The sequence below is a fragment of the Sinocyclocheilus rhinocerous genome, unplaced genomic scaffold (assembly GCF_001515625.1).
Source record: "Sinocyclocheilus rhinocerous isolate Xijiao unplaced genomic scaffold, SAMN03320098_v1.1 scaffold939, whole genome shotgun sequence".
Classification (NCBI taxonomy): domain Eukaryota; kingdom Metazoa; phylum Chordata; class Actinopteri; order Cypriniformes; family Cyprinidae; genus Sinocyclocheilus; species Sinocyclocheilus rhinocerous.
Genome location: NW_015665397.1, coordinates 140852 through 152433, shown reverse-complemented (window position 1 = coordinate 152433; position 11582 = coordinate 140852). Strand labels below are relative to the sequence as shown.

Sequence of the window (11582 nt, the reverse complement as noted above, 5' to 3'; positions counted from 1 at the left end):
ACACACTGTATATATATATATATATATATATATATATATATCATTTTTATTCAGTTTAACTTAATGTACTAAAACAGCTAAAACTAAAGATAACATAGACATATTAAAAATAATAATAAAAATGACAAAACAATAAAATATACAACATTTTAAATTATTTGAGAATAATCAAAATATTAATAAAAACTACAATATAATGTAATATAATATAATATAAACACTGCATGGTAATGCATGGTACTTTAAAGAATACCATTTTAATAATAAGACTTTTTACACCAATTTCTTCCTGGCTTTTTGACAACATGCACCTGTCACGCCATATTAAATAAATGTTAGATGTGCATTAGAAAATACAAAACAAACTGTTATTAACGCAGTTTAACTGTAACATTGTCAAAATTATGTTCACGTAATATAAAGTACAGCTCACATTCGCATAATCTCAAAAAAGCGGTGTAAAATTACATTAAAACGTGTTTTAAGAAATTAAACAATAAATGTTGGCTATTTGGTAAATATTTACCACATTCTGCTGAAATCTGCGCCAGATATGTGCAGTTATGCGAACTCTGCTTGCAACTAATATAATAAGACATACAAGCAAGATAGTGACATATTTAAGTTCCCAATTCAGGTAAGTTAGTCTTAACAGATAATAACTCGGACCTTTCAGCCTTTAAAACGAGAAAAATAACAACTGAGCTACCTGAACTGAACTAGCCGCTAACGGGCTAATGACAGGAGATGAAAACACGCTGACTTTAATCCTCATTAAAACACATCTAAACTGTTAACGTTATACGATTTTAATGACAAGTACAGAAAAATGTTCCTGTAATCCTGTGATCTGTCGCAGTCGAAGTCCCCACCCCACAGAGTAGCAGATTACAGGTGTTTAGCTCGGCTTAGGCCTTTAGCTAACGTAGCTAACCTATTTTAGCTTTTTAAAGCGGATTTGACTAGGATTTTAGCATTTAGCAACTTAATTTAGCCGTTAGCATTTTAGCTCAACACTTAGCCAGTTATCTTTGCATTTGAATGTGATATTGGCGTTAGTTTTAGCGTGTTAGCTCAAGTGGTTTCGCTTTAATCCCGTACCGTTCTGACACGGCGCCGCCGCTCCGCCTCCGTTTTGAGTGGAACTCATGCTGTAATTATTCACGGACGAGTTCGGTTTCGCGTAACCCTGTGTGGACATCTCTATCCGAGTGCTTCGAACGTATACAACGCTGTCACCAGCTGTGGGTCTCCATCGACCTGCCCACAGTTGAGCGGAGGGTTAGTCTGACGGTGATGATCACTGGCCGGTGAATCCAGAGATCGGTAGAGGCGTCACTGACAGCTCTTCAAAATAAAAGTCTTAATAAAATAAAATAAAATAAAATACTAAAATAAAATTAGATTAAATTAAATTAAAACAGAAACAAGCAAAGCGAAGCACCCGAAAAAATTGCCTTTTTGTCCAAAATTAAAGATGTATTTTGTAGTACAAACAGGTGGCTCATCTTGAGAGATCTGATCCATCATTACTCGCTGGTAAGATACTGTATTTAAAAGGAGACATTTGTGCTTTATTGTTACATCTGTGTACATTTCGTTAAATGCTGGAAAAATATAAATATTAACAGCTAAATATTATCGTGTTCCACGCCAATTTACTAGAAATCAGTTGGGTTCGGTTCATTGACATTTCCCCACATTTATATAGCGTTTTGTACAATATTACAGATTTGAAATCAGCTTCACAGTAATAAACACGATTCAACAATTTTGAAACAACTCCAATTTCAGCTGTAAATTTGTAAGAGTATTTCTTATCAGAACTAAATGTCTATATAGTAGCATATTTAAATGTGTATGTAGTATTTATTATATTTATTTGTTAGTTTTAGTTTATTTCGTTTCAGTTATGTTAGTAACCTAAACTAAACAAAAATGATAAATGTTGCCTTGCCAGCTATCTGGAATAAGTTTCATTTTCTATATATTAATTTTATAAATATTTCATATATAATTTTATTATATAATAAATATAAGTTTATTTAATTTAAAGTAATGAACATCAATTACGAAATTAATTCAATTAAGCTATAAAGCAGAGGGCAATAATGTCATTATTCAGCGCAATTTAGATTCAGTGTTGATTCAGTCCAGTGTAAGTGTTAAAAAGGTAATCAGTTATGAAATGACTTAAAAAAAACTGTTCTACAGAAGACAATAGTGTCATTCAATTCAGTTTTTGAAGTTTTTTGAACACAAGTTTTTGTGTTCTCATCCAATAGTGTTAGTGCAGTCAAACTGATAATATTTTCTGAATATTACTCATCTTTACAGCCCCATCTGAGCGAGTCAAAGGTGACACTGGCAGTAAACATTGTATAACATCCACTCCTGGTCCCATGGTGTGTAAGGAATGTTTTTTTTTTTTTTTAAATTAACCTCCTTTTGACCTCCAGTTAAACTCCAATCTGGGATCAGTATGTCTCCTGAAATTATTACAGTTTAATTTATTTATCTAAAGCATAAGATGTATGCTATATTCAGATGACAGAAAGAGGAATTTAATTAGTGTTTATAACAAAACGTAAGTAATTGCACCATACAGATTGACTAATTAATCTGTTGCTTTAAATGTCTTATAGTCATATTAGTCATGGCCCAGATATCCAGACCAGTGCAACCATGGGTTTTGGCCTGAAATTACCATACTTGATGGTCTTGACTGCTGATCTTTACAAAAGCATCAGTGAGCACATTTTACAAGACATTTTCATCCATAGTATTAATGCTGAAGAGTTTACATTTCACTCTTATATTTGCTTATTTGGGGTTATAGTTATTTCACAATGTATTATTTATCATACTTATCTATGCTATGACTTCTGAGTAATAAATGCCACTCCCTTTTGCCAAGAAGACAGCACTCTGTGTCTGTGCTGGAGGCAAGTATCACTCACATAATAGCAATAAACTGAGATTAGTAGGTAGCAACAGGAAGGAATGATTGACAAAGCTGGATGGAAAATAACTGTCTCGGAATCTGTTACGAGCGCTTGATTCATCGTTGCTCAATGATGCCACTTCATCAGATTAGACGTAGTTCCTTCCATGTTACCAGAGAATCACTTTTATACTGGCAGCATAACAACCACACTGCAAGAGCAACCACTTCTTCAATCTGAGTAACAGTCACTTTTATAAATAAAACATGCATTTATGCATGTACGAATAAAAAACAAACTCAGTCAGGTAAAAGCAATTAAAATATCTTTATTGTTAAAACATGATCAATAATCTTTAAAATAGTTAAACATACTTTCTAAGTAAAAGTAGCTGTACAACAGATACTTTGTAAAACCCTGTCTAGCTTAATGAAGCTCCAGGCTTCCTAAGTGCTATAGAACCATTAGTAGTGTTAAAGTCAGCAAAAATCACAATCAAAACACATTTTACTTCCATAATGTGACATATTTGAGTGAAAATGATATTTAGTTATTCAAAAACAATACAATGAACCACAGGACTTATTTTGTCTGTCAGGAACTGATGTGATAAGTGTTTTGTATTTGAATGCATTCAAGCTTTTTGGAAAGTCATTTCAGAAGTGGAGCGATGATTTTTTTGATGAGAGATTTGCAAATGCAAATATTATTTTCCTCGGACTAATGTGCACTGATGAATAGCTCACATGAAGAGCACTCAATGCGAATTATGAAAGTAAAGAGATTTGATTCCATTTTGACTTCAAACATTCAAATCACTCACAATCTCACAATAAAAAGAATTCCGAACCAATCACAGCAGTTTAGTACTGAACCTAAAACAGAGTGCATTATTTTCAGTCAGGTGCACAATAACTGTTCACTATGTACACTACAGGCCAAAAGTTTAGAATAATTAAGTTATATGTATAAAATAAATGCTGTTTTTTTTACTTTACATTTATAAAAGAATCATAAAAAATAAAATGTATCTCGTTTTCCACACAAACATGTTTTCAATAATCATAATAATAAAAAATGTTTATTGAGCATCAAATCAGCATATTAGAATGATTTCTGAAGGATCATGTGACACTGAAGACTGGAGTAATGATGCTGAAAATTCAGCTTTGACTCACAGGAATACATTTTAAAATATATTCAGATAGAAAATAGTTATTTTAAATTGCAATAATGTTTCACAATTATTACTGTATTTTTAATTAAATAAATGCAGCACTGCTGAGCAGAAGGGACTTTTTTGAAAACAAGAAAACAAAAAACATAATCATTCCAGTCTTTTGACCGATAGTGCACTTGTACAAAACTCTTTGCAGCTTGTTTCATTCTCCATGCATTTGTTTCCTCATCACAGTGCTCCGTCATTGGTGTATGAAGGATTTCCGAGGCCCTCTGCGTCTCCCATCCTGCCTTTCCGACACGTCCTTCGTCTCCACAGTACAACGGCGAGCGCCGAGAGCAGCAGCAGGAATCCGACGCTCCCCGCGATGATCCCTGCGCTCACAGCCGCCTGGTCGGGTTGCGGCGACTCATATCGTGCACACGACTTCTCGCTGAGTCCCGCTTGATTCCCGGCCGCCACGCACACCATCTCCCCGACTTTCAGTCCGGGTACGGCACCGTTTCTTAAATATTCTCCGAAAACCAGCTGCTTGTTTCCATCTTTCAGTGTGACCTCATAATGGGTGACGGTGGAGCGAGGAGCGCACCAATGCACAAAGACTTCCCCGGATCCGTCCAGCTTCACCTCCCGGAGCTCCGGAGCCTCGGGTCTCTCCTCCGGCCCCATCAGCCCAGGACAGAGGCAGCCCGTCTCGGCTGAAATCTTGTCGCAAGGGGTCATTTGAACCGCACAGGGGTCATAATCACAAGGTCGGCGGATTACACGAGAGGTCGTGACCCCTGGAGACTGGGGCGCGCGCGTCATCTTTGAACTTTCTTCATCGTAGTCGTCCTCGACTTCAATAATGCGAACACGTGTGAGAGGAGGCTGATGCAGTAAAGGACTGAGAGATGTGGCACAGACGAGCTCCATCACACAGAGGAGGAGGAGGAGGAGGAGGAGGGACATGACCTGTGACACCAGCAACATCTTGATCCTGAAACAGATAAAGTTACAGTTAAAGTTCATTTTTAGCAGCTCCATTCAGAACATAAATAAACCGGACATAAGAACAAATTAAAGAACATAAGATCAAATTTGACCCTGTTAAGTGCTTAATAAAAGCTCCTGCTCTTCTGAACAATTCATTGTTGTGTGTCATTGCAATAACAAAAATCAATATAAAAAATGAAATGACTTTTCAGCTCCCTATCCCTATCAATCCTATTATATTCTTTTTCACAAGAATATGAAATGAATTGAAGAAAAAGAAAAACTCGGGTCGCAGTTGCGCTGTATGTCGCAGGATGTTTTTAATTAAATACTCAAACATAGGGAAATAAAATATTATTTTATCAGCGTTATTTTATTTTCATTGTGATACTATTATAGTTTTTTTTTGTTATTATCTTGAATAAGTTTTTATTTTAGTTTAGTTAAAGCTTTAGTAATTTTCTTGTGTTTTTTTTTTTTCATTTTTATTACTATATCTATATATGTCTATAGAGTGTTTATTAGTTTTTTATTTTGGTTTTAGTTTTAGTTATTTTGGATCATCAAGTTAAACCAAATGAAAATGAGAAATGTTGCTTTGGCAAGTAGCCTAACTGAAATATTTTTTTTTTAAATGTTTTATTTCAGTAAAAAATGTTTTTATTTCAGTATAACAATTTTTATGGTTTTAGTTTTAGTTAACAATAATAACCCTGTGACTAACGTCATTTCATGTTCACCTTAAACTGTTTCCATCCGTCTTTCAACAGTCTTTCTCTGTGAGCAAACAAACAGCCTGAATGTTCCTTCTGGAGAGAATTAAAGTCAAACTAAACATGAGGATGTATTTTTAACACAGGACACATACTGGGCTCCGCTCACACACATTGCAGTGGAATGAACCTCAAGGCAGCGCCTGACAGTTACCGTGGGAACCCGACTAAAGCCAGAAAGTGAAAGAGAAGTCCTGGTCCCTGATTGATGCCAGCTTGCTGAAAATTCACGTCCAATAAAGATACACACTTGGATCAACAACAACCAAAAAGTTACTGCTGCTAGGGGATACTAAGTGATCAGACTAACAATTTCTACCTGGTGTAACAAAATAGAAACCGAAACACTGAAGGTAGAACCCAGGCCTATGTATAAACCAGAAGATACTTCATAGAGACTTGATGACTGACTCTATGACTAATCAATTCTCTAGCAATGGCATAACAACACGCTTAACAGCTCATGACATCTTAACATCGCCCTGACAATAATGCATGGGCAAAAACAGTGTAGATATTGTTATAGTTGTTGCCAGAGATAACTAAAACTAAAACCATAAAAACAATTTTTTGGTGACTTGAAATAAAATAACTCTAATATAAAGTATAAAAATATAAAAATGAAAAAATACCTGGAAATACATTTGCTTTTATTCCAGCTACTTGCCAAAACAGCATTTCTGATTTTCATTTAGCTTAACTTAACACACACACACACACAAACGTGTAGAAGCAATTTTCACTTTGAATTTGATAGTAAATTTCATAAAGGTTTACTTTTTTTTAAGGATGTTTTTAAAGAAAATACACAAATATACAGAAATAAAATGTTATTGTATCAGTGTTATTTTATTTAAATTGAGATACTATTATCGTTTTTTGTTGTTATTTTGAAGTATTTTATTTTAGTTAAAGTTTTAGTAATTTTCTTGGTTTTTCATTTTTATTAGATTTATCAATATTTGTTTTGTTTAAATATTTGTTTAAATATGTCTATAAAGTATTTATTATTTTTTATTTTGGTTTTAGTTTGAGTTATTTTAGTACAAGTCAAACCAAATGAAAATGGGAAATGTTGCTTTGGCAAGTAACTAAAATTATTTTAAAAAAATATTATATTTTATTTAATTTCAGGTACCACTTATTTTATTTAAAGTAACATTTTTTATAGTTGTAGATTTAGTTAACGATAATAACCTTAAACTGTTTCCAACCCAGAAAATGGAAAATGCAAAAATAAAAAATAAATGAATTCAAAATAGCATCTAAAAATAACTAAATAAAATAATTTAATAATTTAATAATACATTTTTTTAAATAAAAACTTAAACTAATAATAAAAATAATAAAACACTACACGGAATTAAAACATTATATATATTATCATATGATTAATATTTAATTTGATAGATTTATATTAAAATGAAAAAAAAAATACAAATATAAAAACTAAAATACTCAATGGCACTTAAAGAACATTGGCTTATTTTACTAAACATTAAAAGTATATTAAAAATGATTCAATTAATAATTATTTTAAAAAATATTTAAAAGGTACACTGATTATTTCAAAAATATTTATTTAGAATTATCCATTATTCCAAGATTTATCACAGTTTGACAGTATAGTCACAATATCTGCAGTAGCTGCTGTAGTGTTTGGGTGGTTCCCATCGTAAAATACCACACTATTAGTCCACTATTACAGTTCCCATTATACTGACCATCTTGGCAACATGTAGCCTCAGCGTCAGTAAAACAGTAGTAAAAATGCTCAGCGTACCTGTTTGACAGCAGTCTGAATGGTTTCTGCTCACGTCTTGAATGAGATCTTCTCTCCAGCAGACTTCTGGTTTATTTTCTCTCAGTCTAATGCATTCTTCCCCTTCACCTTCTCTTTTTTCTTTCCACTAAAGCCCCTCCCTCTGTACACCCCCCTCACCCGTCTGCCGGCCTCCCACCGTCCTGCCTCACTCTTTTTGGCTTGCAACATTTCTTGCCGCGCTGATTTTCTCTCCAGGACTCTCTTCGGCACTCAATGCTATCCCCCTCCCCACGTCCCTCTCTCGTCTCCTTTCAAGTGTGTTTGTGAGTCCCGCTGAGTTTTGTGCTGCTCTGCATGTTAATTTCTCCAGCAGGAGCCACAGGAGACATGCTGGAACTCATCTGGGCGTCCCATACTCTGCGTGTATGTGCAGGCGTGTCAGGGTTATTATAAAACTAAAACCATAAAAAAATGTGAACTTCATGAAATGAAATACGATCAAATATATTTAAATGTAGAATGTTTTTAAAACATAATTTTATCTCTGAATTCTACCAAATTACTAACAGTATCTAAATATCAAAGCAGCTACAATGTTATTTTAGTAGGCTACTATTTATATATTACAGTATTGTATTAATATTTGAATGAGCTTTTGTTTTTAGATTTTCAGTTTTCATTTTAACTTTAGTTTAAGTTTTTTGTAATTTTGTTATACTTCTGTTTTTTTCCCAACTTTTTATTTTATTTTAGCTATAGTTGTCAAGTCAACATTCCTCATTTTTGTTTAGTTTAACATGGTGTATAGCTATATGTAATATTCATAAAAATGTCATATTCATAAAAATATACAAACATTAAAAAACGAATAAAAATGAGTTATCTAAATTTAAAGTGGAATTATCTCAAATTAAAGTGGAAACAGAAACTAAAACAAAAGTTAGTTCAAAATGTTAACAGAAACTATAAAAGTGATACTAAAATAAAACTTTTTGAGTTCATTGAGTTTTCGTATTCAATATATTTTCATATTTTAGTTGTTAATCATTGAAATGTTTATTGAGCTAAGAATTAATGTCTGATTCCGAAACGAACTTTTACACTGTAATAATTCATTTTCAAAGTTGTAAATAAAACAGATTAGAGTACTTTTTACAAGAAAATACTATTTTCTTAGACTTCTTTCTACTTCAGATTTTCACGTTCTTTGCCGTTTCTTTGTAACTATTTCTGAAATTTACTAGCAATTTTTGAGTGAATTGTTTGTACATTTTTTTTTACATATACAGTGTCTATATATACAATTCCAAAACGAACTTTTACAATGTAGAATAATGATTATTTTTCATTGAAAACTTTCAGTGAAAACTGTTTTAAAGTAAATTCTGTCTTTTTTATTTATTTGTATTTTTTATTTTTTTCTGTGTTTAAATATGCAGAATGGAAAATGAGATTTGCAACAGAGGAAACATTTTCAGAAAGTCAGAAGTCAGAAAGATCTTTATTACCAAGTATGTTTACATACACAAGGAATTTGACTTGGCGACAGGAGCTTTCAGTGCAGAAGAAAGTATGAAAGTATGAAGTACGAATGAAAAACATACGGGCATCATTTTCAGTGAATAATGACTTATTGACTATTTTCATGGTGTTATTTTTAATGGACACGGGCTGCGTTTCTCGATAACGATTGATCTTAGCACTTAAGAGTGTTTTCTACGAGTCATTTTACGATCGTTCGTTATTGTTTCACGTGCATTTCCCAAAAATGCACTTAACGCAATCGCACGTAGCCGTGCTTTAAGTGCTACTTAGGAGTCGCTATCCGTTTGTCAAGTGCTGAAATGTCACCTTATAGAATGGCTAGTAATTGTAGTACACGCTCGTTTATTGAAATGTTAACCTAATCTACGTTCCAGACAACTCGGATATAATAACTATTATATTATATATATATATATTTTTATTTTTTGGCATTTTTATTTTGATAGGACAGTATAGCAGTGACAGGAAGTGATGTAGGAGAGAGAGAGAGGGGGGCGGGATCGGGAAAAGTCCACAAGCCGGGACTCGAACTCTGGACGCCTGGAGCGCAATGGCACTATATGTCGGCGCACTGCCCACTAGGTTATTGGCGCCGACATATTATATTATATTTATAGGTATACTATTATACTTTACATAATAATATAGCCTATTATAGTATATAATATCTACATAGAGATGTTATTTCCGGTCCAATACATTGGTTTTCGTGTAAGTCAGTAAGTCATTGACAGATTTGAAGCATATTTACATTACTTCTTTTATTCTATTTATTCTAATAATTATAATTATTAAATCATTCTGTTGATTATTTATTCTATTCCATTCTATCTTTTATTCTTCTTCTATTTTTTTCTGCCCTTTTTAATTATTTCATTTATAAATTCATAAAATATACTAATAAAGTGTATATTATACACTTTATATTATAATCACATTGCACTTGAATAAAGTTAAAGGTGTAATCTGCCGATTGTCCTGCAGGTGACCGCATAAATCTGTCTTCTTACGATGCACTTAGGGCTTTACGATTACTCCAGAGCACTCGTAGATCTACGGTGATTTTCAAGGGCTACTTAAGTTACGATGCTTTTGGGAAACAGACCGTAATATTAAGATCAGTCGTACTATCCTTTTTACGAATTTAGGCTTACACTCTTAAAAATAAAGGTGCTTCACGATGCCATAGAAGAACCTTTTTGTCTAAATGGTTCCATAAAGAACCTTTAACATCTGAAGAACCTTTCTGTTTCACAAAAGGTTCTTTGGGGCGAAAGAAGGTTCTTCAGATTATAAAAAGGTAAGAAAGAGATGGTTCTTTAAAGAACCTTTGACTGAATGGTTCTTTGTGGAACCAAAAATGGTTCTTCTATGGCATCGCTTGAAGAACCTTTTGAAGTACCTTTATTTTTAAGAGTGTACGAAGCTTTTGGGAAACGCAGCCCTGGTCATTATGATCCGTCACGATGTGGCAAAGAGCTGCGCAAAGATTCTTCAATAATTCTCATTTTGTGCTTCATGGAAAAATAACATAATACTGGTTTGGAAAAACATGAGAGTAAATAAACTAACTGAAACAATGTTCTTTTTGGTCGAACTGCCTTTAAAAAGCCCTGTTTATTACAAAAGCTGCGATGTACAAAGTCTCAGCTCATTATTTGCTCCACTTCACATTCCTCTCCTCTATAATTGTATATATGTCCAGCAGAGCATGAGCCATGACAGAGAGCGAGAGAGCGAACTAGACGGCTGATATTCATTTCTATTGACCCCCATTGTTGTGCTTTCCAGGCCGAGGGGAAGAGGAAACCCGTCCTTATATGGTCACGCTGGTGAGTGGTTTCATTGCCATTTAAGAGCCACATAACTCGCTCACTGTTCGTTCCCTCAGCGGTAACCTTTACTAAGAGCCAAATATATGCACATATATACACTCAGGTGAATCTCATGACATAAGGAAGTATTTCAAGTCACAAATCAAAAGAAAACGTCATTATATTTGCCTACTGAAAAGTCATTATTGTTTTAATGACATTTAAGCATATATTCCCAACAAATTGTCCCTATATCATCATAGTAAAAGCCCTAATTCTCATTACTTTAATGTGAAATAAATAATGATCTATTATAACATCAATGTATATATTATTGTTTTTATATAAATACAATATAAACTATATACTGTATACAGTAGTACATATAAAATATTTAAAAAAAATCATTTTTTTAGTTTAAGTACCAAAAACAAATAAAACGAAATAAACTGCACTAATAAATAAAAATAGTAATATATATATATATATATATATATATATTAACAATTACTAAAACTTTCAAATTAAAGAGGAAACAGAAAATATAAAAATAAAAACGAATTCAAAATATTATTGACTTTAATT

The 11582-nt window shown here is 33.0% G+C and overlaps 2 protein-coding genes across 3 annotated transcripts in view; both read right to left on the bottom strand.

The window, feature by feature from the left end:
• Positions 1–1316, bottom strand: part of LOC107731363 (protein transport protein Sec24B-like) — a 31400-nt gene extending 30084 nt beyond the window's left edge. Inside the window, exon 1 of one of the 2 annotated variants that reach the window (XM_016542423.1) lies at positions 1102–1316. In XM_016542423.1, coding sequence (XP_016397909.1) covers positions 1102–1201 — 100 coding nt within the window. In that variant the 5' untranslated portion in view covers positions 1202–1316. The remainder of the gene's footprint in view (positions 1–1101) is intronic. The other variant, XM_016542424.1, reaches the window with a different exon arrangement.
• A 2900-nt stretch (positions 1317–4216) lies between these two features.
• On the bottom strand, positions 4217–7936 carry LOC107731354 (LRRN4 C-terminal-like protein). The gene is made up of 2 exons (XM_016542412.1): positions 7657–7936; positions 4217–5104 (listed from the first exon to the last, which is right to left on the bottom strand). Exon 2 carries the CDS (start codon positions 5095–5097, stop codon positions 4354–4356), a length of 744 nt encoding a protein of 247 aa, XP_016397898.1. The 5' UTR covers positions 5098–5104; positions 7657–7936; the 3' UTR covers positions 4217–4353.
• Positions 7937–11582: the final 3646 nt, after the last annotated feature.